The sequence below is a fragment of the Oenanthe melanoleuca genome, chromosome 5, assembly GCF_029582105.1.
Source record: "Oenanthe melanoleuca isolate GR-GAL-2019-014 chromosome 5, OMel1.0, whole genome shotgun sequence".
Taxonomy (NCBI): domain Eukaryota; kingdom Metazoa; phylum Chordata; class Aves; order Passeriformes; family Muscicapidae; genus Oenanthe; species Oenanthe melanoleuca.
In genome coordinates, this window is record NC_079339.1 from 8614431 (window position 1) to 8641296 (window position 26866).

At 52.8% G+C, this 26866-nt stretch overlaps 5 protein-coding genes across 6 annotated transcripts; 4 read left to right on the plus strand and 1 right to left on the minus strand.

Moving 5' to 3' along the window:
* Positions 1-8022: 8022 nt before the first annotated feature.
* Positions 8023-9956, plus strand: LOC130253435 (mas-related G-protein coupled receptor member A8-like). The gene has a single exon (XM_056492009.1). It carries the CDS (start codon positions 8023-8025, stop codon positions 8971-8973), a length of 951 nt encoding a protein of 316 aa, XP_056347984.1. The 3' UTR covers positions 8974-9956.
* A 363-nt stretch (positions 9957-10319) lies between these two features.
* Positions 10320-23690, plus strand: LOC130253445 (mas-related G-protein coupled receptor member H-like). Of its 2 annotated transcripts, XM_056492022.1 has the most exons (3): positions 10320-10426; positions 22224-22312; positions 22557-23690. In XM_056492022.1, the coding sequence occupies exon 3, from the start codon at positions 22667-22669 to the stop codon at positions 23597-23599; it is 933 nt and encodes a 310-aa protein (XP_056347997.1). In that variant the 5' UTR covers positions 10320-10426; positions 22224-22312; positions 22557-22666; the 3' UTR covers positions 23600-23690. The 2 variants fall into 2 exon arrangements, with proteins under 2 accessions (XP_056347997.1, XP_056347998.1); XM_056492023.1 differs by lacking the exon at positions 22224-22312.
* LOC130253472 (mas-related G-protein coupled receptor member H-like) lies at positions 13293-14558 on the plus strand. The gene has a single exon (XM_056492061.1). It carries the CDS (start codon positions 13293-13295, stop codon positions 14205-14207), a length of 915 nt encoding a protein of 304 aa, XP_056348036.1. The 3' UTR covers positions 14208-14558.
* LOC130253607 (mas-related G-protein coupled receptor member H-like) lies at positions 19617-20705 on the plus strand. The gene has a single exon (XM_056492306.1). It carries the CDS (start codon positions 19758-19760, stop codon positions 20703-20705), a length of 948 nt encoding a protein of 315 aa, XP_056348281.1. The 5' UTR covers positions 19617-19757.
* A 1946-nt stretch (positions 23691-25636) lies between the features above and the next one.
* On the minus strand, positions 25637-26554 carry LOC130253466 (mas-related G-protein coupled receptor member H-like). The gene has a single exon (XM_056492056.1). It carries the CDS (start codon positions 26552-26554, stop codon positions 25637-25639), a length of 918 nt encoding a protein of 305 aa, XP_056348031.1.
* Between the last annotated feature and the right edge of the window lie 312 nt (positions 26555-26866).

Sequence of the window (26866 nt, forward strand, 5' to 3'; positions counted from 1 at the left end):
GGTTCGAGTGGGGGGGGGGAAGGCGGAAATCAAAGAACCTACTCGCCGGTAAATCTGAAAGACGTGCAGGCAATTGTTAAAGCGGTTGCGGACAGGGGGATTAATTCTGCCATGGTTTCCACACTCATTGATAGCGTTTTTGGAGGCAATGATATGCTTCCCTTTGATATCAAACAGACTTGCAGGCTGGTTTTCGATGGGGCAGGGATGATCGTTTTTAAACAAGAATGGGAGGACAATTGTGTAAAGCAGCTAGCCTTAGTAACGGGGGCAGACCATCCACTGCACGGCTCCAGCATACAGAGGCTAATGGGCACAGACCCAACTATGATCACCCCACAAGCACAGGCAGAGAGCCTGCGGACCCATGAGGTCATGACAACAACCCGTGCTGCCCGAGAAGCCATCCGTACTACTTCTAAAATAATAGCCAGACCATTGCCATGGTCCACTATAAAGCAGAGTGAGAGTGAGAGCTTCACTCTGTGGACCGCCTTCAGGCAGCAATAGATTCCTCTGCATTACCTCCAGAGGCGAAGGGTCCGGTGCTAGCAGATTGCCTGCGCCAGTAATGCAATTCAGCCACCAAGGACATTTTAAGATCACTGCCACCTGGATCCATGATCAGACATGTTGCAAAGGAAGAACACCTAGCTCCCATCCAAGCAGCAGTTCGCACTGCAATAACCAGTGTGATGGCATGCTTCAAGTGTGGCCAGGCAGGCCACATGGCAGTAAACTGCCCCCAGTCAGGACGCCCACCAGAAGCTGCTCCACCACGCCAGGGGAAACTTAGGGGACCATGCTGGCCATGTGGAAAGAAGGGGCATTTAGCTAAGGAATGCCGATCCAAGCTTCAGGGAAACTGGAAGCGGAGGGGGCAGCCGGGCCGCACCCAGCCCCCTCTCTCCTGGAACACAAAGCGGCCCAGCTCCAGCAGCCCTCAATGGGGCATGGGGCTTCCACACCCATTACCCCCTCAAGAAATGACCAACTTCATTGCCCAACCAATAGCTCAGTCAAACCTATCTGCACCTCAGGAATACCAAGAACAGCTCCCTGGGGATGAGGCCCCTGGGCGGCTTTGGCCATGAAAGCATGGAAAAAACACCCATGGGTGGCTGTTGCTGTGAAGGTGGGTAAGCACCCACTGATTGTGTGGGCAGTGTGTCGTCTCCACAACAGCTCCAATGACTCGGCCATCTGCCTTCCTGTTTGGGTGGACACAGGATCAGATGTCACCATCATCCCAGACATACACTGGCCTCTACCATGGAAGCTAGAAGAAGCCCCCATGGTGGGTGGAGTTGGAGGGCTGTCCCGAGCCTGCAAATGCACCCAACCGATAGCAATAACACTCTGCACCAAGAGAGGACCAGGAAGGACTATCACCCTCATGGTGTACGTCATGTCGGATTGCCGATCCTTGTTGGGAAGTGATGCCCTAGCCCTGCTGGACTTTAGGGTGACAAATTTATTCTAAGGGCCACTTTCGCATACCCACCATTGCCCATCAGACTAACTTGGAAATCAGTCGATCCGCTGAGGATCGAGCAGTGGCCTTTGTCCAAGCCTCAAATGATTGCTCTCCTTGAGCTAGTTGGCCGTGAGTTACACAAGAATCATATAGAACCCTCCACGAGCCCATGGAACACCCCAATCTTCGTAATACCTAAACGGTCCAGTGAAGGCTTTCATCTCCTGCACAACCTGCGGGAAGTGAACAAGAGAATCCAGCCGATGGGCCTGGTACAAACTTTGCTGCCCATGAACTCGATGATACCGACAGGACAACCCTGCGCAGTGCTCGACATCAAAGACTGCTTCTTTTCTATTCCCCTGCACGCAGACGACAAGGAGCGGTTCCCCTTTTCCATCCTCTTTCCAAACAGCCAGTGGCCCAACCTACACTTTCATTGGAAAATGTTACCCCAAGGAATGATCAACTCCCCTACCATCTGCCAGATCACCGTAGACCGAGCGCTAGCACCAGTCTGGCAGAGCAATCCAACTGTGACCATCATCAGTACATGGACGACATCCTGATCGCCGCACCATCAACAAGCCAAGTAGACCAGCTGGTATCAACCATCTCCAACACCTTAAAGACAAATGGCTTCGAAATAGCGAGTGCAAAAATAAAAAAGGGACCGTGTGTGACTTTCCTAGGAGTGGGAATCACAAGCTCCTATGTAACCCCTCCCCAGATGAAAATCTGCCGAGATATCAAGATGCTTCATGATGTGCAGCAATTGGTAGGGTCCTTACAGTGGGTCCGCAACATCGTCCTGATTCCTCCCGAGGTCATGGACCCTCTAAATGACCTCTTGAAAGGAAAGAACCCATGGGAGCAGAAGACCCTGACACCAGAAGCTCGCTCAACTTTATCGAACATCAGATGTCAGTGAGCACACTCACCAGATGGGATTCAAGTACACCGGTCGATCTGTATGTCCACTTTACAAAAAAGGGGGGAGTGGGAGCCCTAGCCCAAGGACCCCCCAACAAAGCCCAACCAATACAATGGGTGGTCTTGGGGAAACCATCACACGCCTTTTCCCCAGGAGTCGAGTGCCTCAGCAGCCTCATCATGAAAGGCAGGAAACTTGCCCTAAGACTTCTGGGCATTGAACCTGCCAAAATATAATTGCCCTTCCGCAAACAGCTCTCCGCGCAGTCAACAACAATATCTGAATACCTAGCCATGGCCCTTGCAGGCTTCGGAGGAGAGATTCGCTACGCTGCAAAACCCCCTTGGACTCAGCTGCTCACGGTCATTGACATCAACCTCCCACCAAAGATAATCGACCGACCACTGGTAGGACCGACCGTCTTCACGGACGCATTGTCACTGACCTCCACCGCAGCGGCAGTATGGCAGTCAGGAAAACAATGGCAATGCATCAAGACAACCGACCCCACGCTTTCAGTCCAACAACTTGAAGCAGCTGCCGTAGTGCTAGCGTGAAGACTGTTCCCAGAAGAACACCTTAATATTGTGACTGACTCCATATTTGTGGCCAAGCTCTGCCTAGCCATGTCTGGACCAGGTGTGTCAGTGTCCACGGTGGCAACGATGCTAGAAGAAGCACTCTATTCACTGTTATGGTGCCTTTGGAAAGGCATCATATCAGTCATCCACGTCAACAGCCATGACCAGATCAAAGGATTCTACCAGATTGGCAATGACAAGGCTGACGCTGACGCAAAAGGCGTATGGACGCTGAAAGAAGCCTGTCAGTTGCATTAATCCCTTCACATCGGAGCAAAAGCACTTGCAAAGAAGTGCGGAATTTCTACCGCGGACGCAAAGCACGGCGTCGCCACGTGCCCTCACTGTCAAAAATCACCACTGTGGTCAAGTGGCGTCAACCCCAGGGGCCTCAAAGCCTCAGAAATATGGCAAACAGACTTTACACAATGCCAGCTGTTAAGACCCCGAGCGTGGCTCGCAGTTACCGTGGATGCATACAACAGTATGATCATAGCCACACAGCAACCCAAGACCGATTCCAAAGCGACCATCCAACATTGGCTGACAGTCATGGTATGGCTTGGAGTGCCAAAACAAATCAAGACAGACAATGGCACAAACTTCATCTCAAAGACGGTCCAAGCATACATCTCAAAATGGAACATCGCCTTGGTGCATGGCATCGCGTACAATAGCACAAGCTATGGTTGAAAGAGCAAATCAGACTCTGAAAACTAAACTGAAAGTACTAGCAAAGACAGAAGGCTTCACCAATACCATTCCTCCAAGTGACCAGGCACGCATACTAGCAACCGCGCTGCTAGCGTTGAATCAATTCCCTAGGGGGGATGAAACAAACAGTCCCGCCCAGAGACACTGGGCCACTCAAGCACTAGAGAAAGACCCACGGGTTGTAATCAAAAATGAACTAGGGGAGTGGGAACAAGGTTGAAGACTAGTGCTCACGGGGCGGGGGTATGCGGCCGTTAAAAAAGATGGGGACATTAAATAGTGTCCACTCAAATCTATCAAACCAGACCTTCAGAATGGAGCTAATGAGAATTGTGAGACTTTGTTTGCAGGACTGGATCATCGGACGCCCCCACAACCCGTACACCCCACTACCAGGAAAGAGAGAGAGACCACCGAGCAACCCGGCATCACCTGAGAAGATCACACCTTCAAAGTCAAAGCAGCAACGGTATCTCTGTGTTATCCTGTTTCTAGGGTTAGTAGGCAGAGGATAGGCAGACACAAAGCATTACCCTCACCAGCTGTTCAAGTGGGTTCTACACCATCTCTCAGGTGAGAGGGTCATCAAAGAAATTGTTACAGCCGACACCCCATCTTTCAAGTTCAAGCTAAAAGACATTTTTCCCTCCCATACAGGGTTCCCCAAATTTGAGGAGATTACATTATTTCAGACCTATTGGTGCTCTGCTTCCAACCCAGGAAAAAGTTACTGTAATTACCCAGGGTATGGATATTGTGGATATTGGGGGTGTGAAACTATTGTGACAAGCAATAGATGGAAAGCACAACAGCCTGATAAGTTCCGGCAAATTAAGTATACTCCCCGCAGCTGTCTCAAACCAAAATTTGATATGGATGGGCACATGATCTTGCCCCAAGGCAGGAAACAGCACACCTTCACAGGCTATATAATGACAATCCTGCAGCCGACCCATGATGGCCGGGCCACGGGCGAAGCGTGGACAGCGTTTGTTCATCTTTCTTGCCGCATCTGGGTGAACATACAAATTATCCGATTCCCACCTCCAATATTCCAATCAGTCGGACCCAATCCGGTTCTTGCAATGAGTAGACCCAGGAAGGAGATCGCTGCTAACCATAGCTCTAGCCACAAAACACAGATGCTAAAATCTACCTCCTCCCCATCTGATCTCTTAGCCAAACCAACCCTCTCCAATCCATTTTTAAGTGTGTTAAATGCTACCTTTTTATCATTAAACCAATCCAACCTGAACCTCACAGAATCACGCTGGTTATGCTATGATGCACGACCTCTTTTTTACGAAGGTGTTGCCCTCGATCTCCCACTCATCTTTTCAAAGTCAGACAGTCCACGCCAATGCAGATGGGACACCCCCCGGAGAGGCATTACCCTAAGCCAGGTTACGGGCCAAGGCAAATGCTTTGGCAATGCAACCGTGGCAAAGCGGATGGGCAACGTCTGCCAGGAATTCGTCAAGCTTAAAGGGGGGAAGTTCCAGTGGGTGATCCCAGCTGCATCAGGAATGTGGGTCTGTCAACGATCCAGGGTAAGCCCATGTGTACTCCTTGACAAATTGGATCTTTCGATCTACCGACTTTTGTGTCCAAGTTTTAATTGTCCCCAGAGTCCTGTATCGCCAGGAAGAAGAAGAGTACCGCTTGTTCGAGGAACCCGACCGGCTCCACAAGCGAGAAGTGATAACGGGCATCACCATCGCAATGCTCCTCGGTTTAGGAGCTACCGGTGCTGCCACAGGCGTCTCAGCCCTTGCAACGCAACATCAGGGACTGGCCCAACTGCAGATGACTGTTGACGAGGACTTGAAAAAAATGAAGAAATCCATTTCTTCCCTAGAAAAATCCCTTTCCTCACTCTCAGAGGTTGTCCTCCAAAACAGATGAGGACTGGACCTTTTGTTCATGCAGCAAGGAGGCCTGTGTGCCGCCTTAAAAAAGGAATGCTGCTTTTATGCAGACCACACCAGAGTCGTTAGAGACTCCATGGCCGAACTGAGAGACAGACTAAACCTAAGAAAAGTGGACAGAGAAGCTCAACAGGGCTGGTTTGAATCCTGGTTCAACCGGTCCCCATGGCTCACCACCCTAATTTCTACCCTAATAGGCCCACTCACTATAATCGTACTAATACTAATCTTCAGGCCTTGCATATTAAACAAATTGGTGCTATTCATTAAAAAGTATTTAGAAACGATTAACATTATGTTCCTTGAACGCCGACAATTACTTTAAGGCATGCCTATTACTAACACATTTACAATTTTATACTAATTTTACTAACCCATGAAATTTTATAATGTCTACATTTTATAATTTTATATGATTTTTACTAATCATGAGGGAGGGGGGAAATGTGGAGAGTTAGGGATATGCGTGCAGAAGATATCGGGCTCTTCGGTCAGTCAGGACCCCTTCCCCCCTCGCAGTCAGACCTTTGCTCCGTACCAGGCCGCACCCAGCCGGACGTGAGCAGAAGGAAATGACACTGACTGCCCAAGCTATAAAAACCCTTGTGACCCTTCAATAAACGCCATTTGCTGTCCACCACGTTGGTGTCCAGGAGCATACGGACCGAGTGGCCCGGGATTAAGGCTGCCATGCTGGGCTTGAACCAGGTCACCACGCAACACAATGGGCTTGCTCCAAAACCACTGCAGACCTCTTCATCTGTTTCTCCACTGGCTCCAGCCACATTTACCATCCTGTGTTCTCCTGCAGAGCACATTGGAGCTGGGCTTTCCTCCTCTCTCCTGGGTCCTAGAACTTGAAAGCCAGAAAGAGCAGGGGACACACTGGAGAGTGGCTTTCATCTTGTCTTACAGGTCCTAGAACACTTTCCCAAAAGGGATCGTGCCTCACAACTGTGATCCCAAAATTCCCCCTGGCACCTGGTTCCTGCATCCCACCGCAGTCTGATATCAGTAAACAACATCATGAACCCTGAGCTGCCTTCACCCCCTCTGCCAGCACTTCCCAGCTTCCTCTGGCTCCTGCTGCCAGCCAGGAATGTGGCTGGAGGGAGGGGACACTCCCATGGCTTGTTCTCCCTGAAGCAAGCAGGATCCCGAGTGCCCAAAGCTGGATCGGCACCGGCACAGCCAGCAGGGACAGGATGACCCAGGGGCTCAGCATTCCTACCTGGCTGCTCCCAGAGTGTCACAGCAGAGATGTCCCTGGTCCTGGGTGGAGCAGAGCAGGAGTGGGGATTTCAGGAAGGGAAGGCAGCCCTGGGGCCTCTGGGAGTATCGGGGGGGGTCAGGAGGGGCCAGGACGGATCTAGATGCAGCCAATCCCAAATGTTCTGACTGGAGGGCAGCAGAGCCTGGCAGGCAGCACTTCAAGGCAGGTAGTGGCTATGGGATGGGATGGGATGGGATGGGATGGGATGGGATGGGATGGGATGGGATGGGATGGGATGGGATGGGATGGGATGGGATGGGATGGGATGGGATGGGATGGGATGGGATGGGGTGGGATGGGGTGGGGTGGGGTGGGATAGGAGGGGATGCAATGCGATGGGATGCGATGGGATGCGATGCGATGGGATGGGATATGGGGCAGAGATGGGATTGAAGAGTGATACCAAAATCAGACAGAATAAAGTTCATGTGAAATATTGGGCAGGAGAAAACACGGATCTCTCCCTTATCTGTGTGTGTGGTGAGACTTTAAAACAAGGGTTTTATGCATTATAATCACACATGATCATTAAAATATCTTTCTTATCTTCTACATAAACACCGTTTTCCTTGAACTTATTTCCATGCATCTTCTTTCAACTGGGAGTCCTTGCATGATCCTGGAGGATCATCCAGAGGGTCTCTGGTGATCGTATTCACTGAGTCCAGCAATATTAAAGGTGACTTTGTCTTGAACTTTTCCTTCAGCCATATGTTCTTGCTTCTTGTAAGAGAAAATGCCTCAAAAATACTGCAGGCCTCCTTATCTGTTTCTCCACTGTCTCAAGTCATGTTTATCATCCTGGGTCCACATTTTTTGCCTGTCCTTTTATCTTTTTGCCCAGAAATTCTTTAAGCAACTACAGGGGAGTTGAAAATTTTTATTCTGTAAGTTATTTATCAATACCTTGCCAACCAGCCCAACCCTCCCACCTCCCTCTCCACCCCACCATTTCCACCAAACTCCTCCCCTGCATTTCTCCCCACTGAATCTTTCCTGCTGCTGGGAGCTGCTGAGGAACCGTGTGGTTCATGCCTGAATTCTCAAACAACTGACTCCCATCGGCTCTGACCACAGCCGGGGTACACATCCTATCACCAGCCCAGAGTCCCTCCATGGAGGTGACCACCGTGTCCCCTTTTTTCAGCTCACCAACCAACGGACCTGGTGAGTGTGAGATAGATGTCACCAACGTGGCCATACACAGTGTGACACTGCTTGTCTGCCTCTGTGGGCTGGCTGGGAACGGGGCTGTCCTCTGGCTCCTCCACATTCATGGCATCACCGACTTCATCTTCAACCAGGCTTTCACCGACTTCCTCTTCCTCGTCTTCACTGTGCCCTCCACTTTGCTCTTCCTGCTGGAGGAAGTCTCCTGCTCCGCTATAATGCCTCAGATGTATTTGAGCTTGCTTTTCCAGTTGTCACTGTTCTCCTACAACATGGGGCTGTACCGGCTGATGTTCATCAGTATCGACAGGTGCAGGTCCATCCTCTGCCTGTTTTGCTGCGGTTGCCAACTTCCTGACCGCCTGTTGTGGGTATTGATGAGTGTCCTGTTCTGGGCCTTCTTCTTTGTTGTCATCGTTGTCAATCCCACCGTGACCTCCCTGTGCCAGTCACACCAGCAGGAGCACTGCTGGGTGCCTCTCCTCTCCATGTACGTCTTCAACCTCTTCCTATTTGCTGCACCCATGGTCATTTCCAGCACAATCCTCTTCACTCATTTCATGCCTGGCTCCCAGCAGCAGCAACACAAGCGGCTCGACATGGTTATCTTCCTCATTGCACTCTCCAGTCTGCCCCTCAGTCTCTGGTATTTCCTGCAGCAGCTCGGTTACACAGTTGTGTCCTCCCAGGTGGTTTTCCTACTCGCCTGCATCAACAGCAGCATCAAACCCTTCATCTACTTCTGGGTGGGGAGCTGCAGGAGACACTACTCCATGGAGAGCTGCAGGAGCCACTGCTCCATGAAGTTCCTAAGGAAGGCTCTCCACAGGGTGTTTGAGGAGCCAGAAGAAAACCCTGCCTGCAGTAATGATGCCATCACAGACACAACGGTCTGAGCCCATTGATCCCTTCCACTGCACTGCTGGAGGACCCCAGGACAGTGGCTGAGAGATTCCCTGAGCCACCTGATGAATAAATATCCACAGTGTCACCCACCCTGTGCTGATGCATCCCTTCCCCCTTCCCAGGCTATATTGGGATCTGAGAAATGCTCCTGAGGCATCCGCCTTGAGGAACAGCTCCAGGGCTCATCAAAAACATCCTCTGCTCCCAGGAACTGCTACTGTCTAGCAACCTCCCAGGTCTTATGGACAGCCTTGGAAATTATTTCACTTTCCTGAATGGCACAACATCCCTGTTCTCACACTTTCACAGAAAGCTGCCAGCCCAAAGTGTGGCCAGGATGAAACATGGTTGTGACTGAAGCCCATCCCTTGGGGCCCTGTAAACAGTGGTCCAAAAGGAGACCCTTGGAGCTCTCCTGGGCCCCAGCAGTTCTGACCAGAACCTCCCTGGGAGTGGGGCCTCTCCCAGCCGGGATCTCTCCCATTTGCTGCCCTCGGGTGATCCCCGAACACCGACGGGTCCTGGGCCAATCCCCCCACTGCTCGAGGCTCAGCCCTTGGCACAGTGAGGAGATGCAAACGGATCCACAGTGAGCATTTCCCTGCCTCCAAGGGGAATTTCTCACAGGGACCTTGCACTGGCTCTGTCTGTGTGCACACACGTGTGCATCTGCCATGGCAAATGTGGGAGCAATGCTGCTCTCTCAGGTGTTTTAGTGCCTGAGACATCTGAGTGAGTCAGGCCTGTAAAGAAGTACAAGGCATAAGTTATTTTAAATGTTGTTAAGTGTTATTCCCCCCCTAAGTGTGCTAAGTTTAAGGTATAACTGAAGTACTGTTAAGTTTGAGTGCTGTAAACTTTTTAGGTCATTTTCCTTTTTATCCTTACCCTCACTGTCCTTTTGTCACACGCACCTGAACACACAGAAACACACACAGGGACAGTGCTTTGGTCTGTGTTTGCTTAATATTAAACCTGGTTTTATTGATATCCTTTCTGGTGGTTTTGTGCCTTCAGAAATTCTTCCTCTGCCCTGGATTTGGCCTTTCTCTCAGTGGGCTCAGATGATGCAGCTAAAAGGAGAGGGGGAGTCTGTAGTCCTTGGCACTGCCACTCCCTTCCAGGGGCAGGGTGACATCTGTGTTTGTCACCACTGGTTCCATGTGGCATCAACCCCTCCCTGTGGCTTTGCTGAGGTCACTGAACAGTGGGCATTCAGCCTGGAACCCCACTGATCTTTGAGAAACAATAGTGGGAGAGGGCATGGAGAGGAGCCAGAGGGACTGGAGTGGGAGCTCCTGGTGGTCTGGGCACTTTCTCCTTCATGTAACTGACCTGGGAAGATCCACTTTAGGACATGGATCCCAAAGGAGCAAGAGGTACCAGGAAGCACTGCTGATCTGCACAGACCCCCTTTGCCTGCTGCTGCCCCACACTGAACAGGTCAGTGGAATGTTTTCCTTCCTCCCTCCCCCACCTTCCTCTCCTCCAGCAGCTGCTCTGTTCCTGCCATCTGCAGTGCCGTCCCCAGGTGCTCCTTCCTCTGCCGTGTCCTTTCTTTCCAGATTCCCTGATTAACATCCCAACCCTCCCACCTTCCTCTCCCAGCTCATCATTTCCACCATCCTCCTCCCCTGCAAATCTCACTCCTCTCTAGGAAATCCTTCCCACTGCAGGGAGCTGCTGTGGAGCAGCATGGTCCACCTCTGGATTCTCCAACCACTGACTTCCATCCACGCTGACCACAGTCAGGAGCCACATCCCACTGCCTGCCCAGTGTCCATCCATGGAGGTGACCACCGTGTCCCCATCTCCTGCCTCACCCACTGAAGGAGATGATCTCTGTGAGATAGATGTCACTGATGTGGCCATACACAGTGTGACACTGCTCATCTGCCTCTGTGGGCTGGCTGGGAACCTCCCTGGTTCTACCTCCTCAACATCAGCTTCACCACTGACTTCATCTTCAGCCCTGGCTTCTGCCGACTTCCTCTTTCTCTTCCTCATGCTCCAATCCTCCCTGCTCCTCCTTTAGAGGATGTGTCCTGCTCTGCTACTGTGCTTCTGGGGTACTTGAGCTTCCTCTTCCAGCTCTTTCTCTTGTGTTCCAGGGTGGGCCTGCACCATGTGGAGTTCATGAACACACAGGGTTAGGGTCTCTAGCCTTCAATTAGTTCTGCTGCTGCTGATGCTGATTCTTTCCTGAGCCTCTGTGTGGTGATGAGTGCCCTGCCGTCAGCCTTCTTTGCTGTCATCACTCTCAATCCAACAGTGGCTTCCCTGTGCCAGTTTCATGAAGAGCTCTGCCAGATGCCTCTCATCTCCATGTACACCCTCCACCTCCTCCTTTTTGCTCCCTTCATGCTCATTTCCAGCATATTCCTCTGCATTCTGGAACGTGCTGCTCAGAGAATTGCAAGACCAAAAGTCTCCACATTTTTATCTTCCTCTCTCTCCTCATCATTCTCCCCCTCAGCCTCTGAAATTTCCTGCAACAGCTCAGCTACATCATCCTGCTTTTCCTGCTTGCTGGCATCAATAACGCTATCAAACCCTTCATCTACTTCTTGGTAGGGAGATGCTGGAAGAATTCCTCCATGGCATCCCTGAGGGAATCTCTGCGGGGAATCATGAGGAGCCAGAAGAAAACACAGCCAACAGCAATGATGCCCCCAGGGACACAGGGGTCTGAGGGGGTTGATCCCTTTCACTGCACTGATGAAGCACCCCAGGACAGTGGCTGGGGGATTCCATGAGTAGCCTGATTAGTAAATATCCAGAGGATCACAGTCCCACATTTATTGCTGCAGGATAAGGGAGCAGGGGCAGTGCCAAGGCCCATGTGGGAGGGATGCTCTGAGGAGAGCACATTGGAGAGTGGCTTTGCTCCTCTCTCACGGGTCCTAGAACACTATCCCCCAAAAGGGATCATAGCACACACTGCTGAGATCCCAAAATTCCCCCTGGCATCTAGTGCCCACCACTGATACCAATAAATAGTATAGTGAGCTCTGAGTTGACTTTTCCCCCTCTGCCAGCGCTTCCCAGCTCCCTCCAGCTCCTGCTGCCAGCCAGGAATATGTCTGGAGGAAGAGGACACTCCCATGGCTTGTGCTCCCTGGAGCAAACACGATCCCGGGTGCCCAGAGCTGGGCTGGCACCAGCACAGCCAGCACGGACAGGATGGCCCAGGGGCTCAGCATTCCCACCTGGCTGCTCCCAGAGTGTCACAGCAGAGATGTCCCTGGTCCTGGGTGGAGCAGAGCAGGAGTGGGGCTTTTGGAGAAGGCGGCTCTAGAGGCTCTGGGCGTGTCAGGGGGTCAGGAGGGTTCAGGAAGAGTCTGGATGCAGATCCCAAATGTTCTGACTGGAGGCCAGAAGAGCCAGATCAGCAGTGCTTCAAGGTGGGGAGTGGTGATTGGGATGGCATGGCATGGCATGGCATGGCATGGCATGGCATGGCATGGCATGGCATGGCATGGCATGGCATGGCATGGCATGGCATGGCATGGCATGGCATGGCATGGCATGGCTTGGAGACAGTGCTGGAGATGGGGATTGGGGAGTAATCAGCCACAATAAACTTTCTAACACAAGGGGAGGCATGAGGAAGCACACCTCTTTACATGCACAACAGACACAGAAGGATCTCTACTTGTTGTTTGTGGTGAGACTTTACAACAGGGGTTTTATCCATTAAATCCACACATAGATAGTGAAAAAAGTTGTTATCTAACACATAAACATCATTTTCCTAGAATTAATTTTCACGTGTCAGCCTCCTTCTGGAAGTACTTTTATGATCCTGGAGGATCATTCAGAGGGGTTTCTGGTGGTCGCATTCACTGAGTGCTGCAATATTGAAGGTGACCCTGCCTTGAACTTTTCCTTTGGCCATGCACTGTTTCTTCTTGTTACAGAACTTTCCCAAAACCACTGCAGGTCTCCTTATGTGTTTCTGCACTGGCTCCAGCTACATTCATCATCCTGTGTGCCTGCCTTTAGGTTCTTTTATCTTTTTGGCCATTTGGTCCTTGAGCAACTTCAGAAGAGTAGAAATTGATTATTCTGTACGTTCTTTATCAATGTCCTACCAACCAGCCCAACCCTCCCACCTCCCTGTCTCACCCCACAATTTCCACCGCTCTCTTCTCCTGCACATCTCATTTCTCTCTACAGAATCCTTCCCGCTGCAGGGAGCTGCTGCTGAGGAGCTGCATGGTCCATCTCTGGATTCTCCAAGCACTGACTCCCATCCACTTTGACCACAGCCAGGAGCCACATCCCACTGCCTGTCCAGTGTCCATCCATGGAGGTGAGCACTGTGTCCCCAACTCCTGCCTCACCCACTGAAGGGGACGATCTCTGTGAGGTAGATGTCACCAATGTGGCCATACACAGTGTGACACTGCTCATCTGCCTCTGTGGGCTGGCTGGGAACGGGGCTGTACTCTGGCTCCAACGCAGGAAATCCGTCACTGGCTACATCTTCAACCAGGCCTTCGATGACTTTTTCTTCCTCCTCTTCATGGTCCCCTCCACCCTACTCTTCCTGGTAGAGGCTGTGTCCTGCTCCGTTATCATGCCTCCTGTATACTTGAGCTTCCTCTTCCAGCTGTCAATGGTCTCCTACAACATGGGGCTGTACCGGCTGATGTTTATCAACACCAAGAGGTGCAGGTCCATTCGCTACCACCTCTGCTGCCACCTTCCCCAGTACATGCTGTGGGTGGTAATGAGAGTCCTGCAGTGGGCTTTCTTCTACTCTGTCATCGCTCTCAACCCCACCATCACTTCTCTATGCCAGGCATATGAGCACAAACACTGCTGGGGAGCTGTCATCTCCCTGTACACGCTCAACTTCTTCCTCTTTGTTGCACCCCTGCCCATTTCCAGCACAATCCTCTTCATTAAGGCCAAGTGTGGCCTCCAGCAGCAGCACCCGGAGAGGCTCGACATCGTTGTTTTCTTCACTGCACTCTTCACTCTCCCTGTCAGCATCTCCAATTTCCTGCAGCAGCTCCATTACATGGCTGTGTCCTCCCAGGTTGTTCTCCTCCTCATCTGCATCCACAGCAGCATGAAACCCTTCATCTACTTCTTGGCAGGGAGCTGCTGGAGGCACTGCTGGAGTCTCGTTACGGACTGCCTCCAGAGGATCTCTAATGAGCCAAAGGAGAGCATTGCCTGCAGCAATGATGCTGCTATGGACACAGGGGTCTGAGCCTGTTGATCCCTTCCCCTGCTCTGCTGAAGGACCCTGGGACAGTGGCTCTGGGTTTCCTTGAGTCACCTGAGCTAGGAACTCTCCCATTTGCTCCACTCAGAGGATCCTTGAAGGCTGACAGCTCCTGGGCCAACTCTCCCACTCCTCGAGGCTCAACTCTTCACCTGGTGAGGAGCTGCAAACGCATCCAGGGTGAGCCTTTCACTGTCTTTGAGGGCGATTTTTCACAGGGACCTTGCAGTGACTGTCTGAGTCCACACACGTGTCATATTCCCTGTTTCATTGACTGGATTTTCTTTGTAAAGATTTTTTCCCTTGGTGTGCCTGTGCAGTCAGGGCTGGAGTGAACCTGGCCACTGAACTCCGTTGTGCTGATGCTTAATATTAAATCTGGTTGTTTTACTGATCCCCTTGGCGGTGATCATGGATCTCAAACACTCCTTTGGAACACTCCCGCGGTGGAATCCCGCAGGAGAAGGGAGCAGGGGCATGTGGGAGGAATGCTCTGAGTGGAGCACACGGGAGCAGGGTTTTCCTCCTCCCTCCCGGGTGCTAGAACACCATGGCCAGGAGGGGCAGGGACACTGCCGGCAGTCCCGGGTGGAGCGGGGCAGGAGCCGGGCTGCTGGTGGAAAGGCGGCCTCGGGGTTTTTTAGGGTGTTTGAGTCAGTTAGGATGGATCAGGAGAGCATCTGAGGTTGAAGTCAGGATGTGCCAATCCCAAATATCCCCACTGGAGGACAGCAGAGACCAACATGCTGTGTTGGTCTCTCAGAGCTGGAGAGCAGCCAGAGCAGCTGGTAAACCCCTGGGATGGGATGGGATGGGATGGGATGGGATGGGATGGGATGGGATGGGATGGGATGGGATGGGATGGGATGGGATGGGATGGGATGGGATGGGATGGGATGGGATGGGATGGGATGGGATGGGATGGGATGGGGTGGGATGGGATGGGAGGGGAAATGGGGCAGAGAATGGGGATGAGGAGTGATTCCAAAATCAGATGGAAGAAAGTTTATGTGAAACATTGCACAGCAGGACACACAGAATAAGGATCTCTCCTTATTTCTGTTTGTGGTGAGACTTCACAACAGAGGTTTTATGCATTATAACCACACGTAATCATTAAAATGTCTTTCTTATCTTCTACATAAACACCGTTTTCCTTGAACTTATTTCCATGCATCTTCTTTCAACTGGGAGTCCTTGCATGATCCTGGAGGATCATCCAGAGGGTCTCTGGTGATCGTATTCACTGAGTCCAGCAATATTAAAGGTGACCTTGCCTTCAACTTTTCCTTCAGCCATGTGCTCTTGCTTCTTGTAAGAGAACTTGCCCCAAAAATACTGCAGGCCTCCTTATCTGTTTCTCCACTGCCTCAAGTCATGTTTATCATCCTGGGTCTACACTTTTTGCCCGTTCTTTTATCTTTTTGCCCAGAGAGTCTTTAAGCAATTTCAGGGGAGTTGAAAATATTTATTATCTGTAATTTGGCAATACCTTGCCAGCCAGCCCAACCCTCCCTCTCCTACCCGACAATTTCTACCACTCTTCTCCCCTGCACATCTCACTCCTCCCCACTGAATCCTCCCACTGCACAGAGCTGCTGAGGAGTCCCATGGTGTTGGGGATAGGATTTTTTTTCCCCTTTTCTCTTAGTAGAATTTTTCCCATTGTGATGCTAAGAACTTGTTGGTTACACCCCAGCAGGAGTGGGGGGTGGAGGCGAGCAGGTAAAGGAGGTGAGAGATCTGCACTCGCTCTTTCACCGCCGGTGGGGTCAGAGGAAGGATGGCCGATGCTGTTCCCTATCACCCCCGCCATCCCAAAGCCGGGAGCCACATCTCTGCTGTGGAACACTGCACTGCTGCCTTCCCCGCTCCAGCCTGCTACCTCCAAGCACACAGCCAAGAGCCGTGACCCCAGGGTGAGAGAGGAGCCCTTCCTCCATCCCTCTCCTCTCCCACCTGGACCGCTGCTGCCATCATCCCAGCCCTCTGCAGATGCGCGGGATCTGCCCTGCCCCCACCACCGCTGCTGAGCACGGAGAAGGAGTGTCTGCAGCCAAAAAGGACTGGAACTGAGTTACTGTTCTGTTTGTTGTTAATTTTCTTAGCTGTTGTTGGTTTTGCTTCTTAGATATATTAGAAAAGAACTGTTATTCCTACCCGGATATCTCTTCCTGAGAGTCCCTGATTCCAAAATTATAATAATTTGGAGGGAGATGCCTGCACCCTCCATCTCAGAGAGGAGTTCCTGTTTTTCTTGGCAAATACCTGTATTTCAAACCAGGACACACGGTCCATCCCTGGATTCTCCAAGCAGACTCCCATCCACTCTGACCACAGCCAGGGGCCACATCCCGCTACCTGCCCAGTGTCCATCCGTGGAGATGACCACTGTGTCCCATCTCCTGCCTCCCCCACTGAAGGGGACAATCTCTGTGAGATAGATGTCACAACAAGGCCATACACACTGTGACACTGTTCATCTGCCTCTGTGGGCTGGCTGGGAACGGGGCTGTCGTCCACCTCCTCCTCATTAACTTCATTACCAACAATCCCTTCAAGCAAACCTTTGACAATTTGCTGTTCCTCCTCTTCATGGTTCCTTCCACCCTGCTCTTTCTCCTGAAGGTGTCCTGCTCCATTATCATGCCCCAGTTGTTTCTGAGCTTGCTTCTCCTGCTGTCACTGTTCTGCTACAACGTGGGGCTGTTCCAGCTGATGTTCCTCAGTATCGAGAGGTGCGGGTCCATCCTCTTCCCACTCTGCTCCCCTGCCACCTTCCCCATCACCTGTTGAGGGTGATGATAAAAGCGCTGAAGTGGGCCTTCTTCTACCCTGCCACTGCTGTCAGTCCCACAGTTACTTCCCTGTGTCTGTCACAGGAGCACCAGCGCTGCGAGGTGTCTCCCATCTCCATGTGCGCCCCCAACCTCATCAGCATTGCTGCATCCATGATCACTTCCAGCACAATCCTCTTTATTAAGGACAAGTCTGGCTCCCAGCAGCAGCAACCCAAGAGACTTGTCATCATTATCCTCCTCACTTTCCTCTCCCACTCAGCCTCTGGTATTTCCTGCAGAAGCTTGGCCAAACCATTTCATCCTCCAAGGTTATTTTCCTCCTCACCAGCATCAATAGCACCATCAAATCCTTCATCTGCTTCCTGGTAGGGAGCTACTGGAGGCCCTGCTCTTTGGGGGCCCTAAGGGACTTCCTCTGGAGGGTCTTTAAGAAGCCAGAAGAAAACATTGCCTGAAGCAGTAATGCTTCCATTCACACACCAGTGTGAGCCTGTTGATCCCTTCCACTACTCTGCTGAAGAATCCCAGGACAGTGGCTGAGGGATTCCTGCAGCCACCTGATGAATAAATATACACAGTATCACCCTCCCTGTGATGGTGCATCCCCTCCCCCTTTCCAGGCTGCACTGGGATCTGAAAAATGCTCCTGAGGTATCAGCCTTGAGGAGCAGCCCCTGGTCTCAGCTCCTCTGCAGCTCATCAGAAACACCCTCTGCTCCCAGGAACTGCTGCTCTCCAACAAACTCCTGGGTTCTATGGACAGCCTTGGAAATTATCTTATTTCCCTGTATGGCACAACATCCCGGTTCTCACACTTTCACAGAAAGTTTCCAGCCTGAAGTGTGGACAGGGTGAAACATGGTTATGACTGAAGCCCATCTCTTGGGGCCCTGTAAAGAGCAGTCAAAAGGAGACCCTTGGAGCTTTCCTGGGCCCCTGCAGTGAGTGAGTCAGGCCTGTAAGTGAGGTTAAGTCATGAGATACCTTTTCAGCTAAATGCTGTTAAGTGTCATTTCTTTGCTAAATTGTTAATTTTAAGATGTAAGAGCATGAATGACTCCTCATGGTCCTGTGCAGAGCAAGGTTGCTGGGGGAAAAGGCAGCCCTGGTGCAGATGTGGAGGTTGTGGGAGGGTTCTGGAAGGGTCTGGAGGAGGTCGGGAAGGGTCACAGATCCCGAATGTCCCCACGGGAGAGAAGAAGAGCCCTATAGGTTGCGCTCAGAGCCAGAGAGTGGCCCCCAGCTGGGAAATCTGCAGGATGGCATGGCGTGGCACAGCATGTGTCCTAGGTTACAATGTAAAGATATGCCCAGGGTTATGTATTCGATCACCATCTGCTGAAACCATGTAGGGCAGTGATTCTTATCTCTGTGGGAGATATCTTCTGCTAATGGGCCATCTGTTAAAAACCAGATGGAACAATGTTCTTTATCTCTCCCATAACCCACCCTTCCTCCAGGGAGATATCTTCTGTTAATGGGCCATTGAGTCCCACTGCATGACTGAAAAAATTGCATCCTGCCACTGGGACATGCTCCACCCAGGGGGAGGAGCAACATATTTTCCTCCTTGGATAAAAACTGAGATTTGGAACACCAAAGCAGCCCTTACCCACTGGTTTCCAGAGGACAAGAGTTACCAGACCTTTCCACAGGATCACTGCTTCAACAAGACCACTTCCTCTAGACTGCTGCCACCACCCTAACTAGCAGGGTGTCAGGTTGTATTCTGACTCCCTCAGTGGTTTTTCTTTTTCACTATTGGATGCATTTTATTTTTCTCTTTTTTTCCTATTAAATTGTATTTCTGACTTGCAGTGTCTCACTGGTTTTGCTTTCAAAACCATTACAGCATGGCATGGCATGGCATGTGATGGCATGGCATGGGATGCCAGGGGATGCCATGGGAGGCCAGGGGATGGGATGCCATGGCGAGTGGAGATGGGGATTGGGAAGCGATACCAAAATCAGCCACAATAAACTTTCTAACACAAGGGGAGGCATGAGGAAGCACACCTCTTTACATACACAACAGGCACAGAAGGATCTCTACTTGTTGTTTGTGGTGAGACTTTACAACAGGGGTTTTATCCATTAAATCCACACATAGATAGTGAAAAGTTTTTCTTATCTAACACATAAAAACATTAACACATTACACATAAACACGTTAACACATAAACATCATTTTCCTAGAATTAATTTTCACGTGTCAGCCTCCTTCTGAAAGTACTTTTATGATCCTGGAGGATCATTCAGAGGGGTCTCTGGTGGCTGTATTCACTGAGTGCTGCAATATTGAAGGTGACCCTGCCTTGAACTTTTCCTTTGGCCATGCACTGTTTCTTCTTGTTACAGAACTTTCCCAAAACCACTGCAGGCCTCCTTCTGTGTTTCTGCACTGGCTCCAGCTACATTCATCATCCTGTGTGCCTTTTATCTTTTTGGCCATTTGGTCCTTGAGCAACTTCAGAAGAGTAGAAATTGATTATTCTGTACGTTCTTTATCAATGTCCTACCAACCAGCCCAACCCTCCCACCTCCTTGTCTCACCCCACAATTTCCACCGCTCTCTTCTCCTGCACATCTCATTTCTCTCTACGGAATCCTTCCCACTGCAGGGAGCTGCTGCTGAGGAGCTGCATGGTCCATCTCTGGATTCTCCAAGCACTGACTCCCATCCACTCTGACCACAGCCAGGAGCCACATCCCACTGCCTGCCCCGTGTCCATCCATGGAGGTGAGCACTGTATCCCCACCACCCACATCATCCACTGAAGATAATTTTTGTGAGGTAGATGTCACCAATGTGGCCTTAGATGGTGTCTTGCTGCTCATCTGCCTCTGTGGGCTGGCTGGAAATGGGGCTGTCCTCTGGCTCCAGCACAGGAACTCCATCACACTCTACATCTTCGACCTGGCCTTCGCCGACTTCCTCTTCCTCCTCATCATGGTCCCCTCCACCCTGCTCTACCTGCTGGAGAACATGTCCTGTTCCATCCTCATGCCCCTGACTTACCTGAGGACAATTTTCTTGCTTTCTCTGCTCCCCTACAACCTGGGCTTGTATCTGATGACAGCAGTCAGCATCGACAGGTGCATGTCCATCCTCTGCCCACTCTGGTACAACAGGCACTGTCCCCAGCAGTGTCTGGAAGTGGTAAATATCCTCTTATGGGCCCTGTCCGTCGGTTTCATTGTCACAGTTTCTTCTCTTTGCCTCTGCCAGGAGCACATGCACTGCCAGGTGTCCCTCACCTCCATGTACACCCTCAACCTCTTCCTCTTTACCCCAGCCATGCTCATTTCCAGCACAATCCTCTTCATTAAAGTGAAGTGTGGACCCCAGCAGCAGCAACCCAAGAGACTCGACATTGTTATCCTCCTCACTGTGCTCTTTGTCCTCCTCTTTGCTCTCCCACTCAGCCTCTGCAATTTCCTGCAGCAGTTCGGTTACATCGTTCTGTCCTCCCAGATGGTTTTGCTACTTATCTGCATCCACAGCAGCACAAAACCCTTCATCTACATCTTCGTGGGGAGCTGGAGGAGAAACTGCTCCATGGGGGGTTGCTGGAGACACTGCTCCATGCTGTCCCTAAGGAAGGCTCTCCACAGGGTGTTTGGGGAGCTGAAACAAAACCCTGCCTGCAGCAATGATGCTGCTATGGACACAGGGGTCTGAGCCTGTTGATCCCTTCCCCTGCTCTGCTGAAGGACCCTGGGACAGTGGCTGTGGATTTCCTTGAGTCACCTGAGCTAGGAAATCTCCCATTTGCTCCACTCAGAGGATCCTTGAAGGCTGACAGCTCCTGGGCCAACTCTCCCACTCCTCGAGGCTCAACTCTTCACCTGGTGAGGAGCTGCAAACGCATCCAGGGTGAGCCTTTCACTGTCTTTGAGGGCGATTTTGCACAGGACCTTGCAGTGACTGTCTGAGTCCACACACGTGTCATATTTCCTGTTGCATTGACTGGATTTTCTTTGTAAAGATTTTTTCCCTTGGTGTGCCTGTGCAGTCAGGGCTGGAGTGAACCTGGCCACTGAACTCCGTTGTGCTGACGCTTAATATTAAATCTGGTTTTTTTACTGATCCCCTTGGCGGTGATCATGGATCTCAAACACTCCTTTGGAACACTCCCGCGGTGGAATCCCGCAGGAGAAGGGAGCAGGGGCATGTGGGAGGAATGCTCTGAGTGGAGCACACGGGAGCAGGGTTTTCCTCCTCCCTCCCGGGTGCTAGAACACCATGGCCAGGAGGGGCAGGGACACTGCCGGCAGTCCCGGGTGGAGCGGGGCAGGAGCCGGGCTGCTGGAGGAGATGGGTTGCCCCGGGGGAGGAGGGGCCTGGGTGTCGTAGGGATCTGGAGAGGTGAAAACAAAGTCGGAGCGGGTCTGCATGCTGCCGATCCCAAATCTCCCCACTGGAGGACAGCAGAGCCCGGCAGACGGTGCTCGGAGCAGAGAAGCCGCCGCCGGTCGGGAAACCTGCGGGATGGGAGAGGATGCGGGGAGGATGGAGAGCGGGGAGGGGGAGCGGGGATGGGGATGAGATGGGACAGGCACCAGGAAAGAGGAGCCGAAGTGAGGATGGGATTGGGATAGAGCGAGGAAGCTCAGCTGAGCGTCCTTTGGCCAAGGGGAGGTTTTGGCAATGATCCCGGAGCTCTTCCCAGAATGCGAAACGATTCTGACAAGCAGCCAGCTGCCTTACCAGTACTGCCAGCACTGCCAGCACTGCCAGCGCTGCCAGCATTCCAGTGCCACCAGCACCACCAGCATCTCCCTGCTGCTGCAGGGACAATGACCGCTCAGGGAAGAAAAACGAGGACTGGTAAAAATGTGCCAGGAGAGGGAAGGCGGTTAGAGAATGGGACATTGTGCAGGGAAGTGGAGTGTTTCTCATCAAGAAGAAATGAGCAGCCAATTGCAAAATTTTGTCTGTGGAGCATCTGGCAAAAACCACTTCCGTAGTGGACAAAAAAAAAAAAAAGAAAAAAGTCATAACAAATTACTCCACAGAAGTGGAGCTCTGACGTAGCCAAAGATGCAACTTCCGACTGCCCAATGACTGCACCAAGTCTTGGGGAGCAACACCAGGATAGGGCATGGACAGCAGCTGGTACGACAGGACTGGGGAGCTCCTGGTGATCTGAACACTTTCTCCTTCTTCATGCTACTGACCAGGCAGGATCCACTTTAGGATATTGACCCCAAAGGAGCAAGAGCTACCAGGAAGCACCGCTGATCTGCACAGACCCCCTTTGCCTGCTGCTGCTCCACAGTGAACAGGTCAGTGGAATGTTTTCCTTCCTCCCTCCCCATCTTCCTCTCCTCCAGCAGCTGCTTGTCCCTGACACCCTCTCCTGATGACCAAAGTGCCCTCCCCCAATCCCTCCTCTTCTGCCCTGTGCTTCCCTTCCTCATCCCCTGCTGAACATCCCAACCATGTCACCTCCCTCTCCCACCCCACCATTTCCAGCATTCTCCTCCCCTGCACATCTCACTCCTCCCCACCAAATCCTTCCCACTGCAGGGAGCTGCTCAGCAGCTGTGTCATCCCTTCCTGGATTCTCCAAGCACTGACTCCCGCCCACGCTGACCACAGCCTGGGGCTACATCCCACTGCCTGCCCAGTGTCCATCCATGGAGGTGACCACCGTGTCCCCATCTCCTGCCTCACCCACTGAAGGAGACGATCTCTGTGAGATAGATGTCACTGATGTGGCCGTGGATGGTGTCACACTGCTCATCTGCCTCTGTGGGCTGGGTGGAAATGGGGCTGTCCTCTGCTTTCTCCAAAGGAATCCTAAAACCTTATACATCCTCAACCTGGCCTTCGCCAACTTCGCTTTCCTCCACTTTGCACTCCCCTCCTCCCTGCTCTACCTGCTGGAGGACGCGTCCTGCTCCATTGTCGTGTCCCTGACGTACCTGAGGTCCCTTCTCCTGCTGTCCCTGTTCTCCTACAACCTGGGGCTGTACCTGCTGACAGCCATCAGCATTGACAGGTGCACATCCATCCTCTGCCCACTCTGGCACCGCTGCCGCCGTCCCCAGCGCCTGTCCTGGGTGGTGTGTGCCCTGCTCTGGGCACTCTCCATCGCTGTCGTTGTCACAGTTACTTCCCTGTGCCTGTCACAGGAGCACCAGCACTGCCAGGTGTCCCTCATCTCCATGTACACCCTCAACCTGTTCCTCTTTACCCCAGCCATGCTCATTTCCAGCACAATCCTCTTCATTAAGGTCAAGTGCGGCTCCCATGAGCGACAACCCAAGAGACTTGACATTGTTATTTTCCTCCTTGTGCTCTTCTTCCTCCTCTTTGCTCTCCCCCTCAGCCTCTCCAACTTCCTGCAGCAGCTTGATTACACGGTTGTGTCCTCCCAGGTTGTTTTCCTGCTCACCTGCATCCACAGCACCATCAACCCCTTCATCTACTTCCTGGCAGGGAGCTGCTGGAGCCGCTGCTCCGTGGGGTCCCTCCGGCTCTCCCTCCAGAGGCTCTTTGAGGAGCCAGAAGAAAGCAATGCCCATGGCATTGATCCTGACATGGACACAGCTGTCCCAGCTTGCTGATCCCTTCCACTGCTCTGCTGAAGGACCCCGGGACAGTGTCTGAGGGCTTCCTCGAGTCATTTGATTAATAAATAGCCGTGGTATCACCCTCCCTGTGGTGCTGTAATCCTGCAGGAGAAGGGAGCAGGGGCAGTACCAAGGGCAGTGTGGGAGGGATGCTCTGCAGAGAGCATGGCTTTCCTCCTCTCTCATGGGTCCTAGAACACTATTCCCCAAAAGGGGTCATGCCTCACAGCGCTGTGATCCCAAAAGTCCCCCTGGCACCTGGTTCCTGCATCCCACTGCGGTCTGAGATCAATAAACGGCATCGTGAACCCCGAGCTGCCTTTGCCCCCTCTGCCAGCGCTCCCCGGGTTCCCCAGGCTACTGCTGCCAGCCAGGAATGTGGCTGGAGGAAGGGGACACATCCGTGGATTGTGCTACCTGGAGCAACCACGATCCCGAGTGCCCAGAGCTGGGCTGGCACCAGCACAGCCAGCAGGGACAGGACGGCCCAGGGGCTCAGCATTCCCACCTGGCTGCTCCCAGAGTGTCACAGCAGAGATCTGCCCCAAGGCCTTTAATTTTTAAGTTTGTGAGTCGGGTACAAAAGACTTTCTGCATTCAGGAATTCTTCCTCTCCTCTGCCTTCAGCTGCTCCCTCAGCGGGCTTGGATGGTGCAGCAGCAAGGACAGGAGGAGGCTGCGGTCCTCAGCACGGCCACCCCCTGCCAGGAGCAGGGTGACATCTGTGTTTGTCACTCGCCTCCCTGTGCTTTTCCTGAGGTCACCAGCCCCACCACATCCCACATCTTTCCTTCAGCCCCACCACATCCCACACTTTCCCACTACATCCACAATCCCGCCATGTCCCAAACCCACCCACAACCTCCCATCCCACTCCCCCTCTCAGCCCACCCACCTCCCGTCCTTCCCATCCCTCCCAGCCCCGTGCCTGACGCTCCAGTCCCTCCCCATGGGATGCTCCCCCCAGGATGCCCCATGCGGTTTTCGGGGACTGTTTCTCTGGGAGATTCTCCTCCAGAGCAGCTTCACCCGTGGTATCCCGCCCCCCAGCCTCCCTTGGAGAGGGATAAGAGGCGACAGCGGGATGTATCCAGGAGCTTTTATTGGGGCGGAGGAGCGAGGAATGGCCAGGAGCGGGGCACTGCCGGGGATACCGGGAGGAGCGGGGCAGGAGCGGGGCTGTCAGGGAGGAAGGTGGCCCCAGGGGGGGATCGGGCACCTAAGAGTGGATCGGGAAGGGTCTGGGTGCCGGCAATCCCAAATATTCCCATCGGAGGGCAGCACAGCCCGACGGCCGCGCTCCGGGTGGAACGGACGCCAGCTGGGAAACCTGTGGGACGGAAAGGACGGGACGGGATGGACGGGACGGGACGGGACGGGACGGGACGGGACGGGACGGGATGGGATGGGACGGGATGGGATGGGATGGGACGGGACGGGACGGGACGGGACGGGACGGGACGGGACGGGACGGGATGGGATGGCATGGCATGGCATGGAGAAAAGAGCAGAGATAGGAATGGGAAGCAGCATGGGGATAGGATGGGGACAGGCAACAGTGAAGGGGAGTCGAGATGAGGATGGTTTAGGGATTGGACTGGGGTGGGAATTCTGGTGGGACGAGGATGCAATAGGGATAGGGATAGGGATAGGGATAGGGATAGGGATAGGGATAGGGATAGGGATAGGGATAGGGATAGGGATAGGGATAGGGATAGGGATGGGGATGGGGATGGGGATGGGGATGGGGATGGGGATGGGGATGGGGATGGGGATGGGGATGGGGATAGGGATAGGGATAGGGATAGGGATAGGGATAGGGATAGGGATAGGGATAGGGATAGGGATAGGGATAGGGATAGGGATAGGGATGAACACAACATCATGGATCAGTGGGATGGGAAAAGCTATGGGATGCGTCCTGACACACAGCTGCAGGAGGATGATCTGCAGGCCTGGCTGGGAGCAATGATGGGCAGCTGAGCATGAAGGCAGCATGGGCAGCACGGCCAGAGGGACCACAGTGACCTCTCAGCTGGAGACTGTGGTGATCCCTGTCTCCTCAAAGACCCTCCGGAAGGCGACCTGGAGGGATGTGACAGAGCAGTGCCTCCAGCCACTCCCCACCAAGAAGTAGATGAAGGGGTTGATGCTGCTGTTGATGCAGGCCAGCAGGAAAACCACCTGGGAGTACTCAAATATGTAATCAAGCTGCTGCAGGAAATTGCAGAGGCTTAGGGGCACTCCAAAGATGAGGAAGAAGAGCACAGTGAGGAAGATAACGATGTAGAGCCTCTTAGGCTGACGTCTCTTGGATCCACACAGGACCTTGATGAAGAGGATCACATTGGAGATTACCATGGGTGGAGCAAAGATGAGAAAGTTGAGGGCATACATGGAGATGAGAGCCACCTGGCAGTGCTCATGGTCCTGTGACAGGCACAGGGAGGTCACCACCACCATGACAGTGATGGAGAGTGCCCAGAGCAGGGCACACACCACCCAGGACAGGTGCTGGGGACGGCGGCAGCGGTACCAGAGGGGGAAGAGAATCGAGCTGCACCTCTCGATGCTGATGGCTGTCAGCAGGTACAGCCCCATGTTGTAGGAGAACAGGGAAAGCAGGAGAAGGGACCTCAGGTGCTTCAGGGACACGACAATGGAGCAGGACACATCATCTAGCAGGTAGAGCAGGGAGGAGGGGACCATGAAGACGAGCAAGGTGAAGTCGGCCACAGCCAGGTTGAGGACGTAGACGGTGATGGGGTTCCTGCGGATGTGGAATCCAAGGAGCCAGAGGACAGCCCCATTCCCAACCAGCCCACAGAGGCAGATGAACAGCGTGACACCGTCTATGGCCACATCGGTGACATTGATCCCACAGGAATCATCTCCTTCACTGTCTGTCACGGGAGATGAGGGAGGTGGGGAGGTCAGGCTCAGCTCCATGGTGGAGGGTGGGATGTGGTCCCCAGCTGTGGTCAGAGCAGAGGGGAATTAGTGGGACCCCAGAGGATCCCATGACAGGGGGAGGGGTCCTGGCGGGGTGGCACAGCAGGGCTGGGGACCGGGGGGCCATGGGATATCCAGGGGTGAGGTGAGGGCGGAGGGAGGGTTGGATCAATTCAGTCATCCCGATTGAGGACAGCCACAGGAGCGGTGAGAGGGGATTTGGGGACATCCAGGGAGACACAAGCAGTACCCAGGGCTGGACTCTGGTCCCGATCCCCTACCTTTCCTTGGGGCCAACCTGTTGGTGTC

Coding starts and splice junctions, on each gene's coding strand:
- LOC130253466 (XM_056492056.1), bottom strand. CDS start 26,554: ATGGAGCTGAGCCTGACCTCCCCACCTCCCTCATCTCCCGTGACAGAC.
- LOC130253472 (XM_056492061.1), top strand. CDS start 13,293: ATGGAGGTGAGCACTGTGTCCCCAACTCCTGCCTCACCCACTGAAGGG.
- LOC130253445 (XM_056492022.1), top strand. CDS start 22,667: ATGGAGGTGACCACCGTGTCCCCATCTCCTGCCTCACCCACTGAAGGA.
- LOC130253435 (XM_056492009.1), top strand. CDS start 8,023: ATGGAGGTGACCACCGTGTCCCCTTTTTTCAGCTCACCAACCAACGGA.
- LOC130253607 (XM_056492306.1), top strand. CDS start 19,758: ATGGAGGTGAGCACTGTATCCCCACCACCCACATCATCCACTGAAGAT.